Source organism: Mesoplodon bidens, assembly GCF_964165515.1.
Source record: "Mesoplodon bidens genome assembly, chromosome: 7".
NCBI classification, from domain to species: Eukaryota; Metazoa; Chordata; class Mammalia; order Artiodactyla; family Ziphiidae; genus Mesoplodon; species Mesoplodon bidens.
In genome coordinates this window covers 42601854-42628172 of record NC_138164.1, presented here as the reverse complement: position 1 = coordinate 42628172, position 26319 = coordinate 42601854, and the positions used below count along the sequence as shown (strand labels likewise).

The 26319-nt window shown below is 45.4% G+C and overlaps 1 protein-coding gene and 1 pseudogene across 2 annotated transcripts in view; one reads left to right on the top strand and one right to left on the bottom strand.

The window, feature by feature from the left end:
* LOC308620770 (centrosomal protein of 78 kDa-like) overlaps window positions 1-26319 on the bottom strand; it is a 1829729-nt pseudogene that overhangs the window by 493433 nt on the left and 1309977 nt on the right. The window lies entirely within an intron of this gene.
* The window catches only part of LOC308621085 (forkhead-associated domain-containing protein 1-like), a gene marked incomplete at its 5' end in the record, with an annotated part of 212550 nt that overhangs the window by 45920 nt on the left and 140311 nt on the right, over window positions 1-26319 (top strand). The window contains 6 exons of the mRNA XM_081241257.1: window positions 2281-2517; window positions 14690-14813; window positions 18474-18604; window positions 20841-20930; window positions 21957-22061; window positions 25807-25914. Coding sequence (XP_081097383.1) covers window positions 2281-2517; window positions 14690-14813; window positions 18474-18604; window positions 20841-20930; window positions 21957-22061; window positions 25807-25914 — 795 coding nt within the window. The remainder of the gene's footprint in view (window positions 1-2280; window positions 2518-14689; window positions 14814-18473; window positions 18605-20840; window positions 20931-21956; window positions 22062-25806; window positions 25915-26319) is intronic.

Genomic DNA, 26319 nt, shown 5'->3' with positions numbered 1-26319 from the left:
GACCAGACTCTGAAAAATGTTGCAGAAAGGCGAGAAGCCACACTCAGATTCTGTATTTATCGCTGTGTAACAAGCCATCCCAAAACTTAGCGGCTTCAAACAGCAATTCATTATTCCCCAGAATCTATGGGTTGACCTGGAAGGTTCCTTTGCTCGTGTCCCCTGGCCTCACTCATGCGGCCTCAGTCAGCCGCTGGCTTGGCCAGGCTGGTGGTCGGTCTCCATTGGCCTCCTTCCCACATCTAGGGCCTCAGCCAGGACGCCTGGACTGGTGCGCCCCTTTGTGCATGTGCCTTTTCATCACAGCACGGTGGTCTCGGGGTTCCCAGGGGGCCAGAGCAGAAGCTGCACAGCCTGTAAGAACTTGCCTGGAGATCATGCAGCATCACTTCCACTCCATTCCGTTGGTTAAAGCTAGTCACGGGGCCAGCCCAGACTAGAGGGTGGGGAAATAGACTGGATGGCAAAACTGCAAAGTATTTGTAGCCATTTTTCAACCTGCCTCAATTTTAACTTGGAAATATAGTGCAACCACTATAATTTTTTCTATTTATAGAAAATTTTTATAAGCCATTTATCATTTTTTCTATTTATAATAGAAATAATTCTTTCTCTTGATAAGTCGTTTATACCCTGACTTGCCAGGACTCCTTCAAGTGACAATAAACAAATTAGCTTGAGGGGGAGCATTGATTAGCTCATCTTATTGGAAAATTTAAAGGGCCACTAGCTTCAGGTATGGCTAGATCCAGGAGCTTGAATAATGTCATCAGAACACCTCCCCACTACCAACTTCTCCCCTCTGTTTCCCTCAGTGTCTGGCTTTCTTCATAAGGCTGGCTTTGTGTGTTAGAAAAGACAAACTGAGGCAAACATGCCTACATGATCCAAAAGAAGGCAAGATCCTCTCCCTCTGTAATCGATGTGTGAAATCTCTGATTGACCAGCTTGGGCCACATGCACATGGGGAGGTGGGACAGGAAGGAGCAGGGCACATGACTGACAGTCCTACCCAGACCAAATGGAAGGAGGAACACTCCCTCCAAGAAGGGCAAGGGGACCCTCAGCAGGAAAGCAGAACCCACAGCTGTCCACTGCCCTCTGCAAACTTCTTATATTCCAGCACTGGCACGGGGCCTGGCACTTAGTTGCTGCCCGATGAATGTTTGTTGCATGAAAAATGAATAAGCACCTGGCTGATCATAACAGGGTGAAACAGGGGAAACTGCCCAGGAGTAGGGAATATGTCTGATGCTCTCTCTTGAAGTTTTGCCACCACCTTTCACAAGGACCCAAAGGAAGGCCCCTGGCAGCAGCTGGCTGTGTCAGACAGGCTTTCTCATGAGCGAGACCCTGTCCTTCCCCAGGTCACGGAGCTAGCAGGTCGTGAGGCTGACTGCACGGCTCTCCTGGGAATGAGCTGGCCCAGAAATTGCCCGTTTACCTCCTCCTGCGACTGCTTTGGAAAAGGCCTCTGGGGAATTTCTTCTTCTTCTTCTTCTTCAGTTTTTCTGACATTTTATTGATAACGTCTGGTGAGAAGTTTGGGGGAATTTTTTTTTCCTTTTTTGGAAAACCTAACCAATTCTTTGGCTGCAGAGCTTTATCACTGGAGAGATGGAGGACAGGGTTAATTATACCTGTGGGTACAGTCTACCAGCAATTTTGTTTTTCCAGCCAAAAGTTTACATGAGCCCATGCAAATAAATCAGTATTCCTGTCTCATTTACTTTCCAGATTGAGTTACCTGGAAAAAATTCATACATGAATAGCCAAAAGAGGCAGGAAATATTAGAAGAGAGGAAAGGGAAAACAAATAGTTCAGAATGTTTTAAGTTAAAACAAATAACCCTCATTATAGGCAGAATGTGGTCAAACAGAATGTTGTTTTCCTAACTACCTTTTTAGGTCCCCAGTGTGCTAGGCTGAATATTATAAATGAAAACACTCTAAGTAAACTTTCTAGCAACAAAAGTTCCCAAGTGGGATGGTTGTTCTTAATATGAAAGTCTAATTCTCGGGGAAAGGAAAGTTTCCGTACCTGTGAGGTATAGACATCCATTACAGGGGTCTATATACAATTACCTCATTTTAACCCAATTCTTGTCTCTATGAGATTTTCCAAGTGACAGAGATAGCCTTGAAAGTCTGCTTTTTCCCTCCCTGCCTGCCCTCACCTTCCCAAAGAATGATACCATATTTTTCCTGTCTTTCTTTAAATGGGCTCAGTCTTACACCCAGACCCACACCTAGTAAATTTCCCATCTGGCCTCCACCCAGGATGAAATAATTCTGCTGCTGGGAAAAGAAGTCAGCCGTCTCTCCGATTTTGAACTTGAATCTAAATACAAAGACACCGTGATAGCAAGCCTGCAGAACCAAGTGGCCAACCTGAGGCAGAAGCTGTTGGAAACAGCCGCCTCCAGGCAGAAGGAGAGGGTGAGCCCACCCAAGTTTCAGGTTCTGCATGAAGAGGACGATGCCCAACAGAGAGAGATCCAGAGCTTGAAAAACCAGGTAGGGCTCAGAGACAAGTGGGTCGGGGCCTTGCGGTCACAACACAGGGTGACAGCTCTCAGGTAGAGCCTGGGGGGAGCCAACCGGGTAGTTAGAAATGGGCAGTGAGCACAGCATGGTGAGGAGTACAGGGAGTGCAGGGTTGGCAAGTTTCTAGCCTTGTAAGAACAATATTAGATTTCATTAAGTGCCTACCATGTTCAGGCCCCGGTGCAGGTGCTTTTGGTGCATTAGCTTATTTATTTATTTATTTATTTATTTTATTTTATTTATTTAATTTATTTATTTATGGCTGCATTGGGTCTTCGTTGCTGTGCACGGGCTTTCTCTAGTTGCAGTGAGCAGGGTCTACTCTTCACTGTGGTGCATGGGCTTCTCATTGCAGTGGCTTCTCTTGCTGCAGACCATGGGCTCTAGGCACGTGGGCTTCAGTAGTTGCAGCATGAGGGCTTCAGTAGCTGTGGCTCGCGGACTCTAGAGTGCAGGCTCAGTAGTTGTGGCCCACGGGCATAGTTTCTCCACAGCATGTGGGATCTTCCTGGACCAGGGCTCGAACTCCTGTCCCCTGCATTGGCAGGGGGATTCTTAACCACTGCACCATGAGGGAAGTCCCCTCATTAGCTAGTTAAACCTCAGTCTTCTGACACTTGCCATTCTACAGATGAGGAGACTGAGGCACGCTCAGAGATGCCCAGGAGCTTGTTACAGCTTGCACAGCAAGTGAGAGGCAGTGATGTGACTTGGGCTCAGCTCTGCCACCTTGTACACCTCATGCTTTCACACCCGCTTTGCATTTCCACCCAACTCCTGTCGCTTCAGTGACCACTTCTCACACCCACCCGGACCCAGCCAGAAAGAGCTGGAGGTGGGGAGGAGGAACCCCACAGTGTTCCAAACACTGAGGCCTTTATCACACCCTGAAGGCAGCTGCTGGTTCATTTATAGGGAATGTCACCAAAAAATCTCCACCCAGAATGTCTGGATTTACCAGTCAACTTCCTTCCTCCTGAAACTAAATCCAAAAGAAAAAAAAATTTTTTTTTAAGTTTTAAAGAACTACTTTAAAATTGGCCCCTGATCTTGTACATAAATTATATCTCAACAAAGTTGATAAAAAAGCAATAGGTCATTGATGAATTTTGGCCTCAGTGCATAATTCTGCTTAAAACCGTAGTCAGGTTTGGTTCAACATGACGGAGTAGAAGGACATGCTCTCACTCCCTCTTTCGAGAACACTGGAATCACAACTAACTGCTGAACAATCTTCGACAGGAAGACACTGGAACTCACCAAAAAAGATACCCCACATGCAAAGACAAAGGAGAAGGCGCACTGAGACAGTAGGAGGGGCACAATCCCAATAAAATCAAATCCCATCACTGCTGAGTGGGTGACTCACAAACTGGAGAACGCTTATACCACAGAAGTCCACCCACTGGAGTGAAGGTTCTGAGCCCCTCGTCGGGCTTCCCAACCTGGGGGTCCAGCAATGGGAGGAGGAATTCCTAGAGACTCAGACTTTGAAGGCTAGTGGGATTTGATTGCAGGACTTTGGCAGGACTGGGGGAAAGAGAGATTCCACTCTTGGAGGGCACACACAAAGTAGTGTGTGCATTGGGACCCAGGGGAAGGAGCAGTGACCCCCATAGGAGACTGAACCAGATCTACCTGCTAGTGTTGGTGGGTCTCCTGCAGAGGCAGGGGACAGCTGTGGCTCACCAAGGGACAAGGACACTGGCAGCAGAAGTTCTGGGAAGTATTCCTTGGCATGAGCCCTCCCAGAGTCTGCCATTAGCTCCACCAAAGAGCCTGGGTAGGCTCCAGTGTTGGGTCACTTCAGGCCAAACAACTAACAGGGAGGGAACCCAGACCCACCCATCAGCAGACAAGCAGATTAAAGTTTTACTGAGCTCTGCCTACCAATGCCACAGCCAGCTCTACCCACCACCAGTCCCTCCCATCAGGAAACTTCCACAAGCCTCTTAGATAGCCTCATCCACCAGAGGGCAGAGAGCAGCAGCAAGAAGAACTACAAGCGTGCAGCCTGTGGAACAAAAACCGTATTCACAGAAAGACAGACAAGATGAAAAGGCAGAGGGCTATGTAGCAGATGAAGGAACAAGATAAAACCCCAGAAAAACAACTAAATGTAATGGAGATAGGCAACCTTCCAGAAAAAGAATTCAGAATAATGATAGTGAAGATGATCCTGGACGTCAGAAAAAGAATGGAGGCAAAGATCGAGAAGATGCAAGAAACGTTTAACAGAGATCTAGAAGAATTCAAGAACAAACAAACAGAGATGGACAATACAATAACAACAACAACAAAAAAACAACACACTAGAAGGAATCAATAGAATAACTGAGGCAAAAGAACGGATAAGTGACCTGGAAGACAGAATGGTGGAATTCACTGCTGCGGAACAGAATAAAGAAAAAAGAATGAAAAGAAATGAAGACAGCTTAAGAGAACTCTGGGACAACATTAAACACAACAACGTTCACATTATACGGGTCCCAGAAGGAGAAGAGAGAGAGAAAGGACCCGAGAAGATATTGAAGAGATTATAGTCAAAAACTTCCCTAACATTGGAAAGGAAATAGCCACCCAAGTCCAGGAAGCAGAGAGAGTCCCATACAGGAGAAACCCAAGGAGAAACACACCGAGACACATAGTAATCAACTTGGCAAGAATTAAAGAAAAATTATTGACAGCAGCAAGGGAAAAATGACAAATAACATACAAGGGAACTCCCAGAAGGTTAACAGCTGATTTCTCAGCAGAAACTCTACAAGCCAGAAGGGAGTGGCATGATATACTTAAAGTGATGAAAGGGAAGAACCTACAACCAAGATTACTCTACCCAGCAAGGTTCTCATTGAGATTCAATGGAGAAATCAAAAGCTTGACAGACAAGCAAAAGCAAAGAGAATTCAGCACCACCAAAGCAGCTCTACAACAAATGTTAAAGGAACTTCTCTAAGTGGGAAACACAAGAGAAGAAAAGGACCTACAAAAACAAACCCAAAACAATTAAGAAAATGGTCATAGGAACACACATATCGATAATTACCTTAAACGCGAATGGATTAAGTGCTCCAACCAAAAGACACAGGGTTGCTGAATGGATACAAAAACAAGACCCATCTATATGCTGTCTACAGGAGACCCACTTCAGACCTAGGGACACATACAGACTGAAAGTGAGGGGATGGAAAAAGATATTCCATGCAAATGGAAATCAAAGGAAAGCTGGAGTAGCAATACTCATATCAGGTAAAATACACTTTAAAATAAAGAATGTTACAAGAGACAAGGAAGGACACTACGTAATGATCAAGGGATCAATCCAAGAAGAAGATATAACAATTATAAATATATATGCACCCAGCATAGGAGCACCTCAATACATAAGGCAATCGCTAACAGCTCTAAAAGAGGAAATCAACAGTAACACAATAATAGTGGGGGACTTGAACACCTCACTTACACCAATGGAGAGATCATCCAAAGAGAAAATTAATAAGGAAACACAAGCTTTAAATGACACAATAGACCAGATAGATTTAATTGATATTTGTAGGACATTCCATCCAAAAACAGCAGATTGCACTTTCTTCTCAAGTGCGCACGGAACATTTTCCAGGATAGATCACATCTTGGGTCACAAATCAAGCCTCAGGAAATTTAAGAAAATTAAAATCATATCAAGCATCTTTTCTGACCACAATGCTATGAGATTAGAAATGAATTACAGGGAAAAACCTGTAAAAAACACAAACACATGGAGGCTAAACAGTACGTTACTAAATAACCAAGAGATCACTGAAGAAATCAAAGAGGAAATCAAAAAATACCTAGAGACAAATGACAATGAAAACACGACGATCCAAAACCTATGGGATGCAGCAAAAGCATCCCATAGTTCTAAGAGGGAAGTTTATAGCTATACAAGCCCACCTCAAGAAACAAGAAAAATCTCAAATAAACAATCTAACGTTACACCTAAAGGAACTAGAGAAAGAAGAACAAAGAAACCCCAAAGTTAGCAGAAGGAAAGAAATCATAAAGACCAGAGTAGAAATAAATGAAATAGAAACAAAGAAAACAATAGCAAAGATCAATAAAACTAAAAGCTGGTTCTTTGAGAAGTTAAACAAAATTGATAAACCATTATCCAGACTCATCAAGAAAAAGAGGGAGAGGACTCAAATCAATAAAATTAGAAAGGAAAAAGAAGTTACAACAGACACCGCAGAAATACAAAGCATCCTAAGAGACAACTACAAACAACACTATGCCAATAAAATGGACAACCTGGAAGACATGAACAAATTCTTAGAAAGTTATAACCTTTCAAGACTGAAGCAGAAAGAAATAGAAAATATGAACAGACCAATCACAACTAATGAAGTTGAAACTATGATTAAAAATCTTCCAACAAACAGAAGTCCAGGACCAGAAGGCTTCACAGGTGAATTCTATCAAACATTTAGAGACGAGCTAACACCCATCCTTCTCAAACTCTTCCAAAAAATTGCAGAGGAAGGAACACTCCCAAACTCATTCTCTGAGGCCACCATCACCCTGATACCAAAACCAGACAAAGACACTACAAAAACAGAAAATTACAGACCAATATCACTGATGAATATAGATGCAAAACTCCTCGACAAAATACTAGCAAACAGAATCCAGCAACACATGAAAAGGATCATACACCATGATCAAGTGGGATTTACCCCAGAGAGGCAAGGATTCTTCAATATATGCAAATCAATCAATGTGATACATCATATTAACAAATTGAAAAAGAAAAACCATATGATCATCTCAATGGATGCAGAAAAAGCTTTTGACAAAATTCAACTCTGATTTATGATAAAAACTCTCCAGAAAGTGGGCATAGAGGGAACCTACTTCACCATAGTAAAGGCCATATATGACAAAGCCACAGCAAACATCATTCTCAATGGTGAAAAACTGAAAGCATTTCCTCTAAGATCAGGAACAAGACAAGGATGTCCACTCTCACTACTATTCTTCAACATAGTTTTGGAAGTCCTAGCCACAGCAATCAGTGAAGAAAAAGCAATAAAAGGAATCCAAATTGAAAAAGAAGAAGTAAAACTGTCACTGTTTGCAGATGACAGGATACTCTACAGAGAGAATCCTAAAGATGCCACGAGAAAACTACTAGAGCTAATCAATGAACTTGGTAAAGTTGCAGGACACAAAATGAATGCACAGAAATCTCTTGCATTCCTATACACTAATGATGAAAAATCTGAAAGAGAAATTAAGGAAACACTCCCATGTACCACTGCAACAAAATAATAAAATACCTAGGAATAAACCTACCTAGGGAGACAAAGACCTGTATGCAGAAAACTGTAAGACACTGATGAAAGCAATTAAAGATGATAGCAACAGATGAAGAGATATACCATGTTCTTGGATTGGAAGCATCAATATTGTGAAAATGACTCTACTACCCAAAGCAATCTACAGATTCAATGCAATCCCTATCAAATTACCAATGGCATTTTTTAGAGAACTAGAACCGAAAAGCTTAAAATTTGTGTGGAGACACAAAAGACCCCGAATAGCCAAAGCAGTCTTGAGGGAAAAAAATGGAGCTGGAGGAATCAGACTCCCTAACTTCAGCCTATACTACAAAGCCACAGTAATCAAGACAATATGGTACTGGCACAAAAACAGAAATATAGGTCAATGGAACAGAATAGAAAGCCCAGAGATAAACCCACGCACCTATGCTCAACTTACCTATGACAAAGGAGGCAAAGATATACCATGGAGAAAAGACAGTCTCTTCAATAAGTGGTGCTGGGAAAACTGGACAGCTACATGTAAAAGAATGAAATTAGAACACTCCCTAACGCCATACACAAAAATAATCTCAAAATGGATTAGAGACCTAAATGTAAGACCAGACACTCTAAAATTCTTAGAGGAAAACATAGGAAGAACACTCTTTGACATAAATCACAGCTAGATATTTTTTGATCCACTTCCTAGAGTAATGGAAATAAATACAAAAATAAACAAATGGGACCTAATGAAACTTCAAAGCTTTTGCACAGCAAAGGAAACCATAAACAAGATGAAAAGACAACCCTCAGAATGGGGGAAAATATTTGCAAAGAAACAACTGACAAATGATTAATTTCCAAAATATATAAAGAGCTCATGCAGCTCAATATTAAAAAACAAACAACCCAATCCAAAAATGGGCAGAAAACCTAAATAGACATTTCTCCAAAGAAGATATACCGCTAGCCAAGAAGCACATGAAAAGCTGCTCAACATCATTAATTATTAGAGAAATGCAAATCAAAACTACAATGAGGTATCAGCTCACACCAGTTAGAATGGGCATCATCAGAAAATCTACAAACAACAAATGCTGGAGAAGGTGTGGAGAAAAGGGGACCCTCTTGCACTGTTGGTGGGAATATAAATTGATACAGCCACTATGGAGAACAGTATGGAGGTTCCTTAAAAAACTAAAAATAGAATTACCATAGGACCCAGCAATCCCACTACTGGGCATATACCCAGAGAAAACCATAATTCAAAAAGCCACATGCACCCCAATGTTCATTGCAGTACTATTTACAATAGCCAGATCATGGAAGCAACCTAAATGCCCATCGACGGACGAATGGTTAAAGAGGAAGTGGTACATATATACAATGGAATATTACTCAGCCATGAAAAGGAACAAAATTGGGTCATTTGTAGAGACGTGGATGCATCTAGAGACTGCCATACAGAGTGAAGTAAGTCAGAAAGAGAAGAACAAATATCCTATATTAACGCATATATGTGGAACCTAGAAAAATGGTAAAGATGAACCAGTTTGCAGAGCAGAAATGGAGACACACATGTAGAGAACAAACGTATGGACACCAAGGGGGGAAAGCGGCAGGGGGTGGGGGTGGTGGTATGATGAATTGAGAGATTGGGATTTACATGTATACACTGATGTGTATAAAATGGGTGACTAATAAGAAAAATATAAATAAATAAATAAACATTTTAAAAAAAGAGATAGAAAAAAAAAACCGTAGTCAGTGCTTGGGGGCCTTTGTTCTCTTGTGCTCTGTTTACTGTCTTTCCCTCTGTAACCGATTCTAGGTACACAGTTTCAGTCCTAGAAATGGTGCTCTAGAAAGGGCACAGATTGTGTATGGTGAACCTAGGAGATTCTAGCAGGATACTGTAGGCTCCATGAAGGCAAAGGTTGGGCCCAGTAACCTTCTAGAACTCTGTTAGGACTGTGGCTGTTTGTTTGTTCTTTATTCATCCATCCATCCATCCGTCCATTAATCCAAAGAAATATTTTGGGGGGCCTATTCCGTGCCATGCCCTCTTCCAGGCTCTGAGAATTCAGCAGAGAACAAGACAGACATGATCCTTCCCCCTGTTATGCTCTAGTGAGGGAGACAGAATAAACAAGTCAACAAATACATGCTCTAATATTTAAAGGAACTAATGACTCTCCTTCAAACCTGGTTTTGAAAAAACAATGAAAGTAACAGGTCCTGTAGGGATTATTAGTGCAAACAGCTACCTTGACATGTAGCTGACACATTAATGAGCACCTTTTTCTTGAACTGAACCCAATTTTGCTGAAATATTCCTTTCAGTTATTCTCCCATTTCAGAGCTTTCCTGAGAAAATGACATGTCTTTTTCAGGTACATGGATGAGGCTGAATTATTCCCACATACCTTTTTTTTTTTTTGGCCGTACCACGCGGCTTGCAGGATCTTAGTTCCCTGACCAGAGATCAAACCCAGGCCTCCAGCAGTGGAAGCACAGAGTCCTAACCACTGGACTGCCAGGGAATTCCCCACATACCTTTTTTTAAATAATTGAAATATATTTGACATAGAATATTATATAATTTCCACGTATCTTTGAATATCAGCCGGTCCCAATTTGAGTATTATTTAAAGTGGCTGCCGATATCTGGGGGAAAAATGTTTTTTTACAAAGATATTATCTAGAAATAATTACACTGATGCATCATGCTGTTGCCGCCCCTACCCCTGGAGCTTCACTTATAACTGAAGAAGAATATTTTATAGCAAGGCATATATGAACCAGAGGCTCCATCGGTTTGAACTCAAATCGAGTTTCATCCACTGACATTTTAGTTTCTTAAGTATTCTACTGCCTGCAGAGCATTCCACCAGAAGTGTAAGCCACATGGCAGGTTGATTTATGGTTCTGATTACTTTATGTGTTTTCCCTGGTCCCCGAAGGTGTGTGCATAATGATTTGCTCTCGCAGATCTTCGATCTGCTACAATATCACTAGAAAATTCTTACCTCCATGTGCTCTTATACACCTGTGGTAATTAGAAGCCAAATTATCATCCTGAAACAATCACTCCTCCTAGCACTCTTAACTTTCTTATGATTCAGTGCCCATTTTGTTACACAGCTTAACAGACATTAAACATCTTGGAATTTATGCCATTACAAACAATATGGATATTTACTTTGATAGTAAAAGTATCAAAGAGGTTTGAAGACTCGTTGGAGTTTTCCAGCAATCCGAAATCCTAAAACTCTGACACTCAGATTGAAATATTTTCAATCTGTCAAAACCACTGGAGTCTTAGAGGGGAACGTATGTTTTCCCTTCTGGAAGTTTGTCTCTGTGTGTTCTATCTCTGGTATCATGCAAATAAAAGCATCAAGCTGAGAAGAGCTTACAAACACTTTCAGTGTTCCAAGGACCTTTTATGGAAAAGTTGTATTTCCCCCCAACAGAGAAAAGTAAGATGTGAAAGAATTGTTTCACTCAAAGTTTCCAAAGCACAAACATGCAAAAGTATAGCCTTGGGGAGAGTGGGGGTCAGAGTGGCCTGTGTCCCTGCAACTTCTATCATAGACCCCCCCCCAATAATGTCTCAGGTGCCCCAGGGAAAAGGTAAGTGTAACTGCCCCAAATGTCCTAGACTCTGAACCATGATGGTGCATGAAACGAGTCAGAAAACTTGTGAGACCTTGACACTTCTGTTAATTCTACCAGAGTAATAATGACAAGATTTCCAAGGACACAAACCAAGACCAAAGGCTGTGCGCGCCATCTGGTGGCCATATCAGCACGCCCGAACTCCATTACCTGGGCATGCCCACCACCTCCCCCCAATCTGTTTTTTTTTTTTTTTTTTTTTTTTTAGTGTGATGCCTGCAACCTGGTCTGATGGTAAACAGGGAAATTCCTGTATTTCTTCTTTTGGAGGGATTATTTTTATTTAAGATAGTGAGTCTCTATTTACTCTTATAACAGTTATATTTAATTTAATGCACGTTTTTAAGTTTAAAAAGGGAGCTGCTTCTACGAAAAATGCTAAGAAATTATAGTGGGACTAGCCAAGAGACATGGGAAAAATGGTGAAAGTGGTATATGAATGACTGAAGTTTAGGAACTCTCTTCGGGTGGGGTTGCCAGATAAAGTAAGGACACCCAGTTAAATTTGAATTTTAGAATTTCGTTTTAGTGTGTGTCCCAAATATTGCATGGGACACATTTGCACTGAAATATTATTCATTATCTGAAATCCTAATTTAAGTGAACATCCATTTTTCCTCCCCTAAATCTGGCAAACTTACCTTAGGAGAACAATGAAATTGCACCCAGAACTTCCCTGGTGGCACAGTGGTTAGGAATCCGCCTGCCAGTGCAGGGGACACGGGCTCGAGCCCTGGTCTGGGAAGATCCCACATGCCGCGGAACATCTAAGCCCGTGTGCCACAACTATTGAGCCGTCGTGCCACAACTACTGAAGTCCGTGCGCCTAGAGCCCATGCTCTGCAACAGGAGAAGGCGCTGCAATAAACCTGTGCACCGCAACAAAGACCCAACACAGCCAAAAATAAATAAATAAAATAAATAAATTTATTTTAAAGAAAAGAAAAGAAATTGCACCCTTCTCCTTGTCACTTCCATTTTGATCTCTCAAAACAAGCTAGTGGGGCTTCCCTGTAGCGCAGTGGTTGAGAGTCCACCTGCCAATGCAGGGGACGCAGGTTCGTGCCCCAGTCCAGGAAGATCCCCCATGCCGTGGAGCGGCTGGGCCCGTGGGCCATGGCCACTGAGCCTGCATGTCCGGAGCCTGTGCTCTGCAACGGGAGAGGCCACAACAGTGAGAGGCCCGCGTACAGCAAAAAAAAAAAAAAAATACTAAAACAAAACAAGCTAGCTCTTGTCCTGTCTACGGATTGTGTGGCATTTATGCCCCAATAAACGTGTCCCTGTGTTAGTACTGAGGCCTCACATCTGAAAAATCACAGGGCAAAGGCCCACAGTGCACCTTGAGGTGGGAAAGTCCTGGCCACTCAGAACAAGCAGTCTGGCCACATCAGACCGAGAGGGAGGGGGTTCCAGGCCCAGCTCTCTTCCCTGGCCTCTCGGGTACCTGCTCTGTGGAGGCCGAGGCCTGGCAGCTACTTTCGGGCCCTTACCAACGTTGCCTTTGATGGAGAGCCTTCCACACCCCACGTGTAGACCTAGACCCCTGGAGGGGGGCCCGCCCTTGAGGGGGCTCTGAGCCATGGACTTAGAGGGTGCTCACAGCAGCCATAGATAGAGCCGACCTGTGGTCCTCCCACCCACGATTCCTGTATTTCCTCTTTTTTTTCTTTTTTTTTTTTTGTGGTACACATGCCTCTCACTGTTGTGGCCTCTCCCAGTGCAGAGCACAGGCTCCAGACGCACAGGCTCAGCGGCCATGGCCCACAGACACAGCTGCTCCGCGGCATGTGGGATCTTCCCGGACTGGGGCACGAACCCGCGTCACCTGCATCGGAAGGCGGACTCTCAACCACTGCACCACCAGGGAAGCCCCTGTATTTCCTCTTAATAACAACCACACTGGCGTTTAAGTGAGCCTGGCAAGGCTTACAAATGCACACATAAAGATTACCAACTACCTTCCCCAGAGACGGACGAGGGAAGCTGAAGCTAAAACACCCCGTGAGGGCTTCCCTGGTGGCGCAGTGGTTGAGAGTCCGCATGCCGATGCAGGGGACACAGGTTCGTGCCCCGGTCCGGGAAGATCCCACATGCCGCGGAGCGGCTGGGCCCGTGAGCCATGGCCGCTGAGCCTGCGCGTCCGGAGCCTGTGCTCCGCAATGGGAGAGGCCACAACTGTGAGAGGCCCGCGTACCGCAAAAAAAAAAAACACAAAAATCCCCCGAAACAAAACAAAAAAAACACCCCGTGGGTAGTCAGAGGAGAGGACCGTCACAGCTCATCCCCCTGTGCCGTGTGCCAGGCATGATCTGAGCACTTGTACACATGTTAACTTATTAAAATACTTCTCACAATCCTATCAGGTTGGGACTACCATCACCCCGCGTACAGACTGAACAAAAGGAAACAGAATATGGTGTCCTCCTTGTGTTCACAAAGCCCGTTAACTGGCAGAGACAGGACTTGAAGGCCACAGTCCGGCTCCCGAGTCCATGCCATGCTTTACAGCCTCCAACTTCTCACGCTCATTCCTAGAGCCACCTGGGAAGGAGGAACCAGGCAACTAAAGACTGGGTTTGAATCAGACACCACGTCTGACCAGCCACATAATCCCGAGCAGGGGGCCTCGCCTCTCTGAGTCTCAACCTGGCTCCCTTGCAAAATGGGCACATTAATGGGAACGTCAGCCTTCAGCAACGCTGTGACGAGTATCAGTGTAGCATGTGTGAACGGGCTTTGTAAACTCTGGAGTGTTCTGTGAGGTATAAACTACCCTCTATTCTCATTAGAGGGAATTCATTTCATAACCTGCTCCCGGCTCTTGAACTTTGCTGTGCATCCAGTCAGTGCTGGATGATCTGGAACCAACAGCTGGTCTATTTATGGCTGAAAACCCACAGGTCATAGGAAGACAGCAGCACCGGAGCCCCTGGGTGGCCACAAAGATAAGGTTCGTGTCTCGAGGACCGATGACATGGTGGTCACTGAAGGAACAGGCCCCTCCTGCCCCTTCCACTAGTGACAACTGAAAACCTTGGTTTCCCCAACACCCCGATCCAATGTCAACCCGACTCTTTGCCCAACGTTGGAGAAGTACCGGCGTGTCCTGCAGGCCTGGCTGGCCCCCTCTGACTGTGTGTTGCCTCCTTCCACAGATCAGTGCCCTACAGCAAGGCTACAACCAGGTGCTGTGCCAGACCCTGTCTGAGAGAAAATTAGAAATCACCTCCCTGAAGCACGAGGTTGAGAACTTAAGGAGGGACGCCGCCATCACGTCAGGTGAGGCCCTTCTGCATTCAGGCCCCAGAGCTTCTGCCCTCCCCCTGCAGACATCACCAGTCAACCAGCACACCTGTGCCCTTGACCTGGGTGCAGCCTCAGGGATCACCCGTGTCGGTGCATTAGAGTTCTCCCTCAGTGGAGGTTTCTTGCCACCCAGTTCCGAGGGCAGGGCCAGGTAAATATTTGAGAGAATGGTATCTCTTGGCTACAAGGTCTCCTGAGCACTGGCCCCACCAGGGAGAACACAGGTCGCCTTGTGGCTTGGGTGGTTCCACAAAGCAGCCTGAGTGCAAACTAGAGCGTGGACAAAATGGGGTCACTCCTTTAAGGCACCCATTGTCTCACACATTTCAGCCGAGTGCACTTGGGCCCAAGGGAAACCATTTTCTAATTTGATCAGAGGTGGTTCCCTGATAAAGGGCTTGGGTTGGGAGAGGGGCAGCCAACGCACAGCTGTGACTGAGCTTTGATTCCCTGGATTCCTTCATTGCTTCAACATGTTTCTTGAGCTCCTACTAGGTGTCAGGCCCCGTTCCAGGCTCCGGGGAGGGAGAGCCAAGCAAGACAGTCAGATTCCTGTACTCACAGATTTGGGAGGGGGTGACAGACAATAAAAGTAAACGGATGAATAAACAAGCCCACTTCAGAGAGCAATGGTGCTGTAGAGAAAATAAACTGTGTGTCGTGGTGGCCAGCGCTTCAAGGGGGGAGGCCAAGGGGGACCAGCTTAGTGGGTGTGCAACCATGGAACTCAGGTGGGACTTGAGCCCGTGGGCTGGAACTCGAACCCAGTCAGAACCCACTATCTTTTAATCGAGATCACGCATGTGGTCTCGGGACTTACTAAAGCTCAGGTTCATTATGTCTCATCGCAGAAAGAATTCAGTGAAAGACAAAGTAAGAAGTGGATTTCTTTAGAGAGAAACACACTCCACAGACAGAGTGTGGGCCATCTCAGAAGGCTAGAGGCCCCCAAATATGGGGCGGTTAGTTTTTATGGGCTGGGTAATTTTATAGGCTAATGAGTGGGAGGATTGGGACAACTCTAATATTTTGGGGAAGGGGCGGGGATTTCCAGGCATTGGGCCACCACCCACTTTTTTTTTTTCTTTTTCTGTACGCGGGCCTCTCGCTGTTGTGGCCTCTCCCGTTGCGGAGCACAGGCTCTGGACGCGCAGGCTCAACGGCCATTGCTCACGGGCCCAGCTGTTCCGCAGCATGTGGGATCTTCCCGGACCAGGGCACGAACCCATGTCCCCTGGATCGGCAGGCAGACTCTCAACCACCGCGCCACCAGGGAAGCCCCACCACCCACTTTTTGACCTTTACGGTCAGCCTCGGAAGAGTCCTGGTGCTGGTGCATGTGTCATTTTGCTCATGTATTACAATGAGTCTGTAATGAGGCTCCAGTTCCCCTGGAAGTCGAATCATACACCCCCTTGGACCTAGCCGATTCTAACCAGTTTATGCTGCATCCTCCACGGCTATGTCCTTCTTTTAGAGAGGACCTGTTTCAGGTGGGCAAGGACAAGCCAAGGGCAAGCGAGGCTGCGTGGAGTGAACAGGGGATTGTGAGGCTGGGCAGGGTCGGGGGGTCTGCGTTTTTATTCCAAGGGTGTTGGGAATCCAGTGGAGGTTTTTAAGAAGAAACTGACATGTCTAGAGACCTGAAGAGGAGGGACCACTCACAGACGAGGGGAGGGAGAGAAGCAGGTGACAGGGAGGAGGCAGTGAGCCTCGGAGGGGCACATCACTCTGAAAGCAGCCAGCGCATAGCAGGAAACATGCCCACAGCTGTAGAAGGCAGGCATAGCATTGAGTCGCACGTGAATCCCCATCTCTGTATGAATCTGTGCTTTTCTTCTGCCTCACTCTGCAACTTAATCACACCCAGCCCCACCCCCTGCTACCCCCAGGTCTCTGCTTATGCTCCTCCCTCACTTGGGATGTCCTCAGATATTTTCTGAGCACCTCCCCCAGGCTAGGTGCTGTTCTGGGCACCAGGAATGGAAGGATGAACTCGCTGGTCCTCACCTTCCTCCCGTATGTCGGCCAGTGAAACCTCATCCAAGCATCAAGCCTGTCTCAGATCCCACCTTCTCCGATCAGGGAGTCGGACAGACCTGGGTTGGGATAACGCTTGAGATGGGCTGGACCCACTCAAAGTGTGGCAAGCCCCAGAGGGATTTCCAAGTAACTGAACTGTGTCCTGGAGGCAGAGCTCATTTTTAAAATGAAATTCTGGAGCATTTTGTGCTTTATTTCATAGACATTCTTGATTGATACCTACCACTAAAACTAGGCCTGATGTTCTTTCAAGAAAACAACTGTAGGAGATAAGCCAATACCACTGCATTTATGCACCCTTCTTCCCACTTTTATTCAAAATGATACTACAATGCAAGAGGGAAGAGATATGGGGATATATGTATATGCATAACTGATTCACTTGGTTATAAAGCAGAAACTAACATACCATTGTAAAGCAATTATACTCCAATAAAGATGTTTAAAAAAATGGTGCTACAGTAATGGAGTAGTTATCTATTGCTGCATAACAAGTTACCCCAAAATGTAATGGATAAAACCCCAACCAATATTTATTATCTGCCCCAGTTTCTGTAGTTCAGGAATTTGAGCGGGGGGTGACTTAGTTCTCATGAGTTGCAGTCAAGATGTCAGCTGGGGCATCAGTCATGTCATCTAAAGCCTCGGGGGGAGCCGGAGGATCCCCCTTCCGAATGGCTGCTCATGTGGCTATTGGCTGGAGGCCTTAGTCCCTCAGCACACATGCTTCTCTCTAGGGCTGCTTGAGTGTCCTCATGACACAGCAGTTGGCTTCCCCCGGAGTGAGTGATTCGAGAGAGAGCAAAGAGGAGGCCACAGTGTATTTTATGACCCAGCCTGGGAGGAAACATTCCATCATTTCCACAGTATCATATTGGTTACCCATGGCAGCCCTATTCAGGGTGGGAGGGGCTACACAGGGCATGAATTCTAGGTGGTAGGGATCATTGGGGCCATTTTGGAAGCTGGCTGCCGAGAAAAATAATAGGCGCCCTGTAACAAACATAATTTAGCCACTTTGAGTTCTTGGGACATACCGCATCATTTGACCCTTACAATAACTCTGTGTGGGACAGACAGTGGGAGGTGAAATAACTTGTCCAAGACCACCAAGCTAATAAGTGGTAGAGAGGGGTCCAAACTCAGAGGAGTGTGAAAACCACCACCCCATCAATAGCGTCCAGCAGTGCCCTCTGCCACACGCCCGTCTCCTGGCCTCTGGAGAAGAATTCCTGGACCTTCCCTGTGCTGGGCCTTTGTTCCCCAGGCCCATGGTGTGGCCTCTCCTCCCAGCTTTGCCTGGCCTGTGCCCACAAGGGGCCCCCAAAGGCTTCTCCTCTCGCTGGTGCTGACTGCCCCTCATTCTCACTGAAGCCTCAAACCCTGTTCCGTGGACTTTGCTCTCATTCCCATTCCTGCTCTGGGACCCTTGGAAAAAGCCTCCCCAGTTCTAGGAGGGCACCGGTGGTGGGCCAGACTTGGAAGGTCTTGTCCAAACGTTGGCTGACAGCCATGGTGTTGCCAATAATCCTTCCTGCCTCTTTGACCTCCATGAGTCTTTTGTTTTGGTTTGGTTTGGTTCTTTTACAGAGATGGTGTCATCTTTGCAAAGAGACGTGTTAGTAAAGGATGGTCAAGTTCAACAACTAAAACAGGAGGTGAATCAACTGAAAAGTGAGAACAAAGAAAAGGATCACCAGCTCGAAGCCCTCAGCTCCAGAGTGAGTGTCGGGTCATCAGCAAATTGTAGCTGCAAAAAGCAGACACAGTGGAGTCACATGACACACGGTGGTGAGATGAGGCCAGTGCCCAAGGACACAGGGAGGGTAGCTGCTGGGCAGGTGGCCAACCTCTCTGAAGCCTTTCAAAGGACAGTGTGTATGTGGCTCAGAATAAGCAATATATATTTTCAAATCCAGCAAACATTTTCTAACCCCTATTATAAATGAGTTTGTTTAATCCCAGCAACAAACACACCTATGAGCATATACTGCCAGTACAAAGTTTAACATTAAACAGAATACGATCTCTCTGTGAGCAAGGATGACCACACGGCTGCATCATGGTCCCAGCACCACTGGTTCTCATAATTGTCTTCAAAGCAGAATATCTGAAGATCCAGATGCAAACACGCAGACTCTCATTTCTTCCTTAGACTTTAGTGTGTAGAATGTCTCTATGGAAGATGAACGTGGTCGGCAAGCAAAGAGTTTTTTACATGTAACTGACTATTTGCAACTCTTGCCTTCAATGCTAACTTTAGAATCCTGCCTCTATAGGATACGATTTCTCAGTATTTGTATGATGTGCCTGTTTCTGTGAATCAAGGTAAAACCTCAAAGCTTTCATCTCAGGTGGCAACTCAGAGATTCCCAGAGGCTACCCGATAGCTAGGTCTGCATGGGGGTGGGGTGAGAACAGATCTTGAGGTTCCAAGGAAAAGGCACAATAAGTAATACCTGGTACGTAGTACCATACCCAGTTTGGAGCTGGTGAAAGGCACTGCATGAGCTTTGGGATCAGACAGACCAGGGTCCCATCCCAGAGCTTTCTTTTATTGTAACTTATTTGGCCTCCATTTCCCCATCTGTGAAATGGGGATGACAAAATCGTTTTCCGAGAAGTGGGAGGCTGGTTTTAGTTGTGCTGTTCTGCCTCTGCCCTGGGTTGGCTGCCTGGCCAAGCCCTCTGCATTCGTTTCTCCCAAGCAGAGTGTCTTCCCAGGCATGTGCTATAGCTGTTTTATGTGGGGGGGGGTGTGTGTGTGTGTTTTGGGGACGGGAAGGGGATGCAGAGGTGGTGCTAAGTAGAAGGAATCTGCAAAGACAGCACCTGCTTGGCTCTTCTACCTCCTGAAATGCATTTGGATGATTTATGTCCCCGTTTCCCCTTCCTCGTTGACCTCGGAATGAGGTCCCTTCTCGTCTAGACTGTGCTGGCCAATAGAAGAAGGGCTCGTCACCACCAAGGGTTCTGCTCTTGTGAACATTTGATATGCCTTTTTTTTTAATGACATACATCATGTGTGTTAATTTTAGAAAAATAAGTAGATGACATTGAGAAGAAAAAATAAAAAGAGAGGAGAGGAAATGCAACCTTGAGAAATCAGTGTTAATATTTTCATGTATGTTCTTCCAGTCTTATTTCTATATATTGCCTAGAAATCAATCAATCAATCATTTTATAGTGAATTTATAGTATGCACATTTTTAAAAATTTTAAATACTTACTATTTTCCCATGCTAATAAATCAACGCTCTTATCATCCGTCTTAAAAGCTACATACTTTCTCCTGGATGTACCCAGTGTTATAAAGTGGTCTGCTGTTCTAAACAACACTTGGGTTGTTTCCTCTTTTTTTTTTTTTCTTCCACTGTTACGGACAATTCTGTGAAGAGCATCCTTGAAACTACAGATTTACTTATTTCTCCAGTCATTGTCCTTAAGGTACATTCCTAAAGTGGGAATTGCTGGGTCAAAAGAAGGCACATCCATTCTGATGCCGTTAATTCCTGTTGCCGAGCCGCCTTCGGGCAAGACAGCTCCGTTTACCCCTCCACACCAGTCGGCGCAGTTGTGTCTTTGAGACTCAACCTGCACAAAAGCCCTAAGATGGACCCCAGCTCACTGGCTCGGCCCCCTCCACCCTCACCGGTCACAGCGTGAAAACATCCCAATTCCTGCACCCTAAGTACCCAGACTCTGCAAAGCTGGATTTCCCCTGCAGTGAAGTTTGCTAACTTTGAAGAGGAATTTGGATGCTCTATTCCTCAGAACTCATGAGAGGGGTGAACTGGGAACGACTGCAGGATCCCGTGCTCCCATCACACAAATGGTCTTACCTCTCAGAATTCAGAGGTGTGATTGGGTTATACAGCAGGAAACACTCCTGGGCGTGAACACAGGTACTTGGGACCCCCAGCCAAGCCCCTGTGGCCTTGTCCTTTTTCTCCACAGTGCTCAGTGCTGAAAGAAGAGTTACAGAAGGAAGATGCCCAGAAGGAGAAGTGGGAAGCCCAAGAGAAAGAGTTAAAACTCTGCAAAACCGTGCGTTGAACCTCCTGACCCCTAGGTGTCCACTGAAAGCCTAGATTGTGACCTTGAGTGTTTTGGAGGGGTTCCTTGGCTCATTAGCTAGCACAAGCTCTGGGGCTTTCTGGGTGTTTGTCTGTTAATGTAGTCTCCTAATTCTTTGATTTGCTAGCCTCAAAGAGATGGGTGAAAAGTCCATGGAAAACACACTCTCCCCAGATTTTCTGGGCAGTTGGCTCAAGGCCCCTCATCAGGATTCCCCTGGGGAAAGGGACGGGAGGTGGCCACCGTATGCTGCTAGAAATTCAACGTGGTCCCTACCCCTGGACTTTGATGCCCAGACTTTCATGATCCACTGTCACAAGTTTTATCACGGCCCTGATCACTGTTATTAACACAACTCTTCTTGAATTATTTTTGCTTAAATACATTCAATTTTACAACAATTCATAAAAACAAAATAAAAAGCAAATGTATCACTGGCCTTGTATGGAAGGTGAACATAAAAATCAATACAGTGAAAAGATGACAACTCAATATAAATGTTCACCCCCTGTACCGGCCCGAACCCTCGTGCACATCACCAGGCATACGTTTTCCATCCATTGGGAAGGATGGTGCCTGGGACGGGGAAAGGAGACGTGTGTTCTTCTCTCTGTCAGGAGCACACTTCTCTGCCTCAAATGAGATAAAAGAAAAATGTCATTGTTCTTTGCTTCCAAACTGTGCCCATTGTGTCTTCCAAACAGCCCTTATTTAGATTGAACTCAAAAATGTGCCCCAAGGAAAGAGACTCTAATGAGTGGATAGGTATCTTATACTGTTTAATCCAGGATCCATGCTGATCTTCAAAAGAAACTCAAATTTTCCCTCACCCAGCCCTTTCTCTGCATCCGTTGAAAGAAAGTCTACTTTGCCTCAAAGATGTGGAATTGTCCCCCAAGGGAAGGAATGAAGTGAATCCCAGACTAGGTTTCTGCCTTAATGAACCGGATGAAATGAGTTCTGAAGTTGACTTCCCTGTTGTTGGAACTCTTTCAGCAAATCCATGACATGGAAAAAGAAATGAGGAAGCTGAGGGTGGAGCTGAAAAGGAGCAGTACCGAGCAGAGCCTGATCTCTATGACGCTGCAGGAAAAGAGCAAGGTATGGCAGGGACAGGTCGGCCTGGGAACCACTCTGGGGCCAGCACTCCACCTGCATCATCTCTGTTCATCCTCACAATGACCCCATGCAGTCTATACTGGTATTAACCCCACTTTACAGTCGGGAAACCTGACACAGAGGTGAAGGAAGTTATCCAAGTTCACTTGCATAAAGTAGTTGTGGCAGAACTTGAATCCAGGTCTGCCTGACTCCAAAGCTCCTGTGAGTAACCACTACCCTAGACTGCCTTCAAATCTTAATTGTGAAATTATCTAAGAAAGAATTGATCCATTAAATCAAGTTTGCCAATGATGTTTTTCCAACTTAAATTCTCATATTGATTTTTTTTTGTCTTTTTGTTCCATCATTGAGAATGTTTTTAAAAATCTCAACATGTTTGTAATTTGTGTGTTTCTTCTTTTAATATGAACGATGTTTGCTTTATATGTTTTGAGGCTGTGTTACTAGGTGCATATAAATTTAGAATCCTAACACTTCCTGTAGAGCAAAACTTTAGATCATCATGAAATGTCCCTTTTCATCTCTAGTAGTGTTTCTCCCTTAACGTCTCCTTTGTCATTTAGCTTCCTCACTGGCTTTCTGTTGGTTAGAGTTTTCATACCATATCTTTTTCATATGTTCTCTGTCAATTTTTGTCTTAAGGTTTAGACATATGCCTTCAAATAGCGTATCATTTTTACAAAATCCAGTTTGACAATCTTTGACTTTTAGTCCATTTATATTATGTAATTACTCGTGTACTGGGGTTTAAATCTACCTTCTTGCTCAATACCAGTTGTACCATCTGTGCTATGTTCCTTTTTCTCTCCTTTCTTGCCTCCTTCTGAGTGGATGGTTTTCTCTTATTCCACTTTCCCCCTCTATTAGCTTGGAAATATTTCACTTTTTTACTATTCTTTTAGTAATAGTAAGACAATAGCATTCATCCTTGACTCACCAAAATCACACATTAATTAAGTTTTTCACTCTTCTACTATTCTCTTAGTAGTCATCCTGAAGACTACAATATGCATTCTTTTTTTTTTTTTTTTTTTTTTTGCGGTACGTGGGCCTCTCACTGTTGTGGCCTCTCCCGTTGTGGAGCACAGGCTCCGGACGCACAGGCTCAGTGGCCATGGCCCACGGGCCCAGCCGTTCCGTGGCATGTGGGATCCTCCCAGACCGGAACACGAACCCATGTCCCCTGCATCGGCAGGCGGACTCTCAACCACTGCGCCACCAGGGAAGCCCTGCATTCTTAACTTACCAAGAGGCAATAGTAGTTGATAATTATGCCCTTCTCCTTGACAGTGCAATGAGTTTCAAACACCTTAACCTCACTTACCCCCTCCAGATTTATAAGCCATTGCTGTCATTTTCTAAACTCCTCTTGATAGTTAATACCCCCAAGACATTAGTAGTGTTTTGCTATAGTCAGTATCATATCCACACATTACCCTTACTGTTGCTTGTCTTTTCTGCATCTCTGATCACCCACCTGGGTTCATTTTTCTTGTGTCTGAAGAATACCCTTTAATGTTTTCCCTCATGGTGGCTCTGCTGATGACAAATTCTCAAATGTGCCTGTTTGTCTGTCTGGAGATGTATATTTAACCTCCATTCTTAAAACACATTTGACTGCGTATTGAATTCTACAATGGCAATTCTTTTCTTTCAGCACATTAGATACAGCATTAGATATGTCACTATTGTCTTGTGGCTCCTATTATTTCTATTTAGAAGTCATCTGTAAGCCTAACTGTTGTACCTTTGCATAATCTGTCTTTTTCTCCAGTTGCTTTTAAGATTGTCTTTTCCCTTGATTTCCAGCAGTTTTATTATGGTTTATCTAGGTGTGGATTCAGTTTTATTTACCTCGTTCAGAGTTCGTAGGGTCTTCTTGAATCCCTAGCTTGGTGTTTTGCCTTAGTTCAGGCACTTGGGCTCTGTACCACACAGGCAGTGGGGAGCTCCTAAGGCTTCTGAACAAGTGACTGATGCAATGACATTTGTGGACAGTAATCAGGGTGAAAATGATCGTTACAATTTCTCACGTACTAGGCGTTCCCTTGAACATTTCATCTCTTCATCTTCACAACAGCGCTGTGATCTAGAAATCATCCTCTCCATTTTACAGATGAGAAAGTCAAGGCTACTAGTTACTAGTAAAGTAACTAGCCCAATGGCACAGTCGGTTTTGTCTGACTCCAGGTTCGTCTGACTTCAGTGACGCTGGCGTAGCAAACAGCCACATGCTACTGTTTACACTGAAATTAATGAAAATTAACTAAAATTTTTAGTTCAGTTCCTCCGTCACACCAGCCCCATTTCGAGTGCTCGATCCCCAGATGTGGCTGGTGGCTGCCGTATTAGACAACACAGCCTCGCTCAGAGTACCTGTACCGCTGGAGAAATTTCTGTTGGACAGAGCTGCCTTACAGCTGGGTAACTCTCAGAGTACCGTTAAGATTGCACTGGAAGAATCTAAACTCGAGGCGAGGAGGCCAGTTGTCACAGTCCAGCTTGCATGTTAGAGGGACTGGAGGACAGGCGTGAGACCACCAAGTGTGAGGGAGGGAGCAGGGCGGCCGCTGAAGGTGACTCTGAGGCTTGGGGACGGGAACGGGGGCTGTTCATGCAGAACACAGATAAGGGCAGAGTCCAAGGCTGGACTTGGCTTTTGCAGCACATGAAAAAGGCTGCTGACATAGAAGTCAGAGCATGTTTAGACCTGGGAGAAAACTAAGGCCCAGAGAGCTTAGATGACTTTTCCAAGGTAACGGAGCTGGGTAGAGGCTCTTCCACTGGACCACACTACTCAGAAGAAAGCTCTTAAGGGCTTTTCTGGGTCTTTTATTACATCCCTGTGATCCCCCTCTTCAGATCCCTGAAAACACAGCCTGTGAATTTGTTTCAGCACAAAAACTTTCCATTTATTTATGAGAGTTTGCCTCATTTCCTGTTAGTGCCAGGGCCCAGGGCTCAGCAGGTGCATCCAAGAATTGAGCAGCTGCGAGGCCTACACTGGCCAGCCAAGGGTAGCGTGGAGCACGCCCAAGCTTACCGTGCGTTGACTGTTACCCAAGCAAGGGGGGAAACGTAGGCAAGCTTCTCCACTTTAAATACCTTCCTTGGCAGGCTGCAGTTCTTAATAGACATTGCTTTAGCAAGCCTCCAGAGAGGTTACCACCAGTGAGTGTGCTCAAAGTGGTAACGACAAACAGTTATGATAATAAACCCAATCATAACATTTCCAAGTACCCATCACGAGTTATTAGAACGAGACTGTACGGCGGACATTCCTGTCCACCTTTCCTAGGTTACAACAGTACTTAACACACTCACAGAGCCCTTAAGCACTATTCCAAACATTGAATCCCCACAATAACTCTATGCAGTGATACTAGTATCATCATCCCCATTTGACAGATGAGGACACTGAGTCACGGAGCAGTGAAATAACTTTCCGAGTGTCGTACGGCTTGTTTGGGACCGAGCTGGGATGGGAGTGTGCGGTAGAACATAGTTGAGTCCCGGGTGCAGAGCTCGGCCCTTTCCCGTAGGGGGCAACTCCCTGTGAGTTTGCCTCCACCCTGTGCATGCCTGTGACCCCTGCTGCTGGGCTGCAGCTGTCCCTACCCCTCAGGGACTCCCCCACTGCCATTAGCAGCCCCCCCAGAAGAGTTTCCCCAGAGGGCATGATGATCACATTAGCAGCAAGCCCACGCTTTCATCATCCTTTCAGGTGGAAGAGAAGCTTCGGCAGGATTCCAGAAGGAAATTGCTTCAGCTGCAAGAAATGAGGAACAGAGAAAACCTCATTAAAGCCAATTTGGAAAGGGCAGTAGGTCAGGTAGGCGTGCTGCAGAGCCCCTTCACGGGCCCGTGCTCTCCACGGAATCCCGCACCCAAGCGGCCGGCAGGGATGAATGAGGAGGAAGACGGCCTGGCTTAGTTCACCCGCTTATCTCAGGGGCAGGGCTTTGTGCGGCTTCGGCGTCCCCGTGGATTTCACTAAAGAGGCTTTTCCTTCTGGGAAGCTGCCCACTCCAGTGTTTGCTGCTGCCTGAGACCCTGACCAAGCAGCCAGTCCCAGCTCAAGGCCCACCCCAGGGAACCAGCTGTGCGGTTCCCTCTTGGGAGGGGTTTGAGCTCTTGACCCCGGTGGTGTTTCTAGCACTTTCTCCTTCACATTTTTTGTCCTGACATTTACAGCGATCTTTCTTCCTCTGGGACCCCAAACAGATGCTACAGTCAG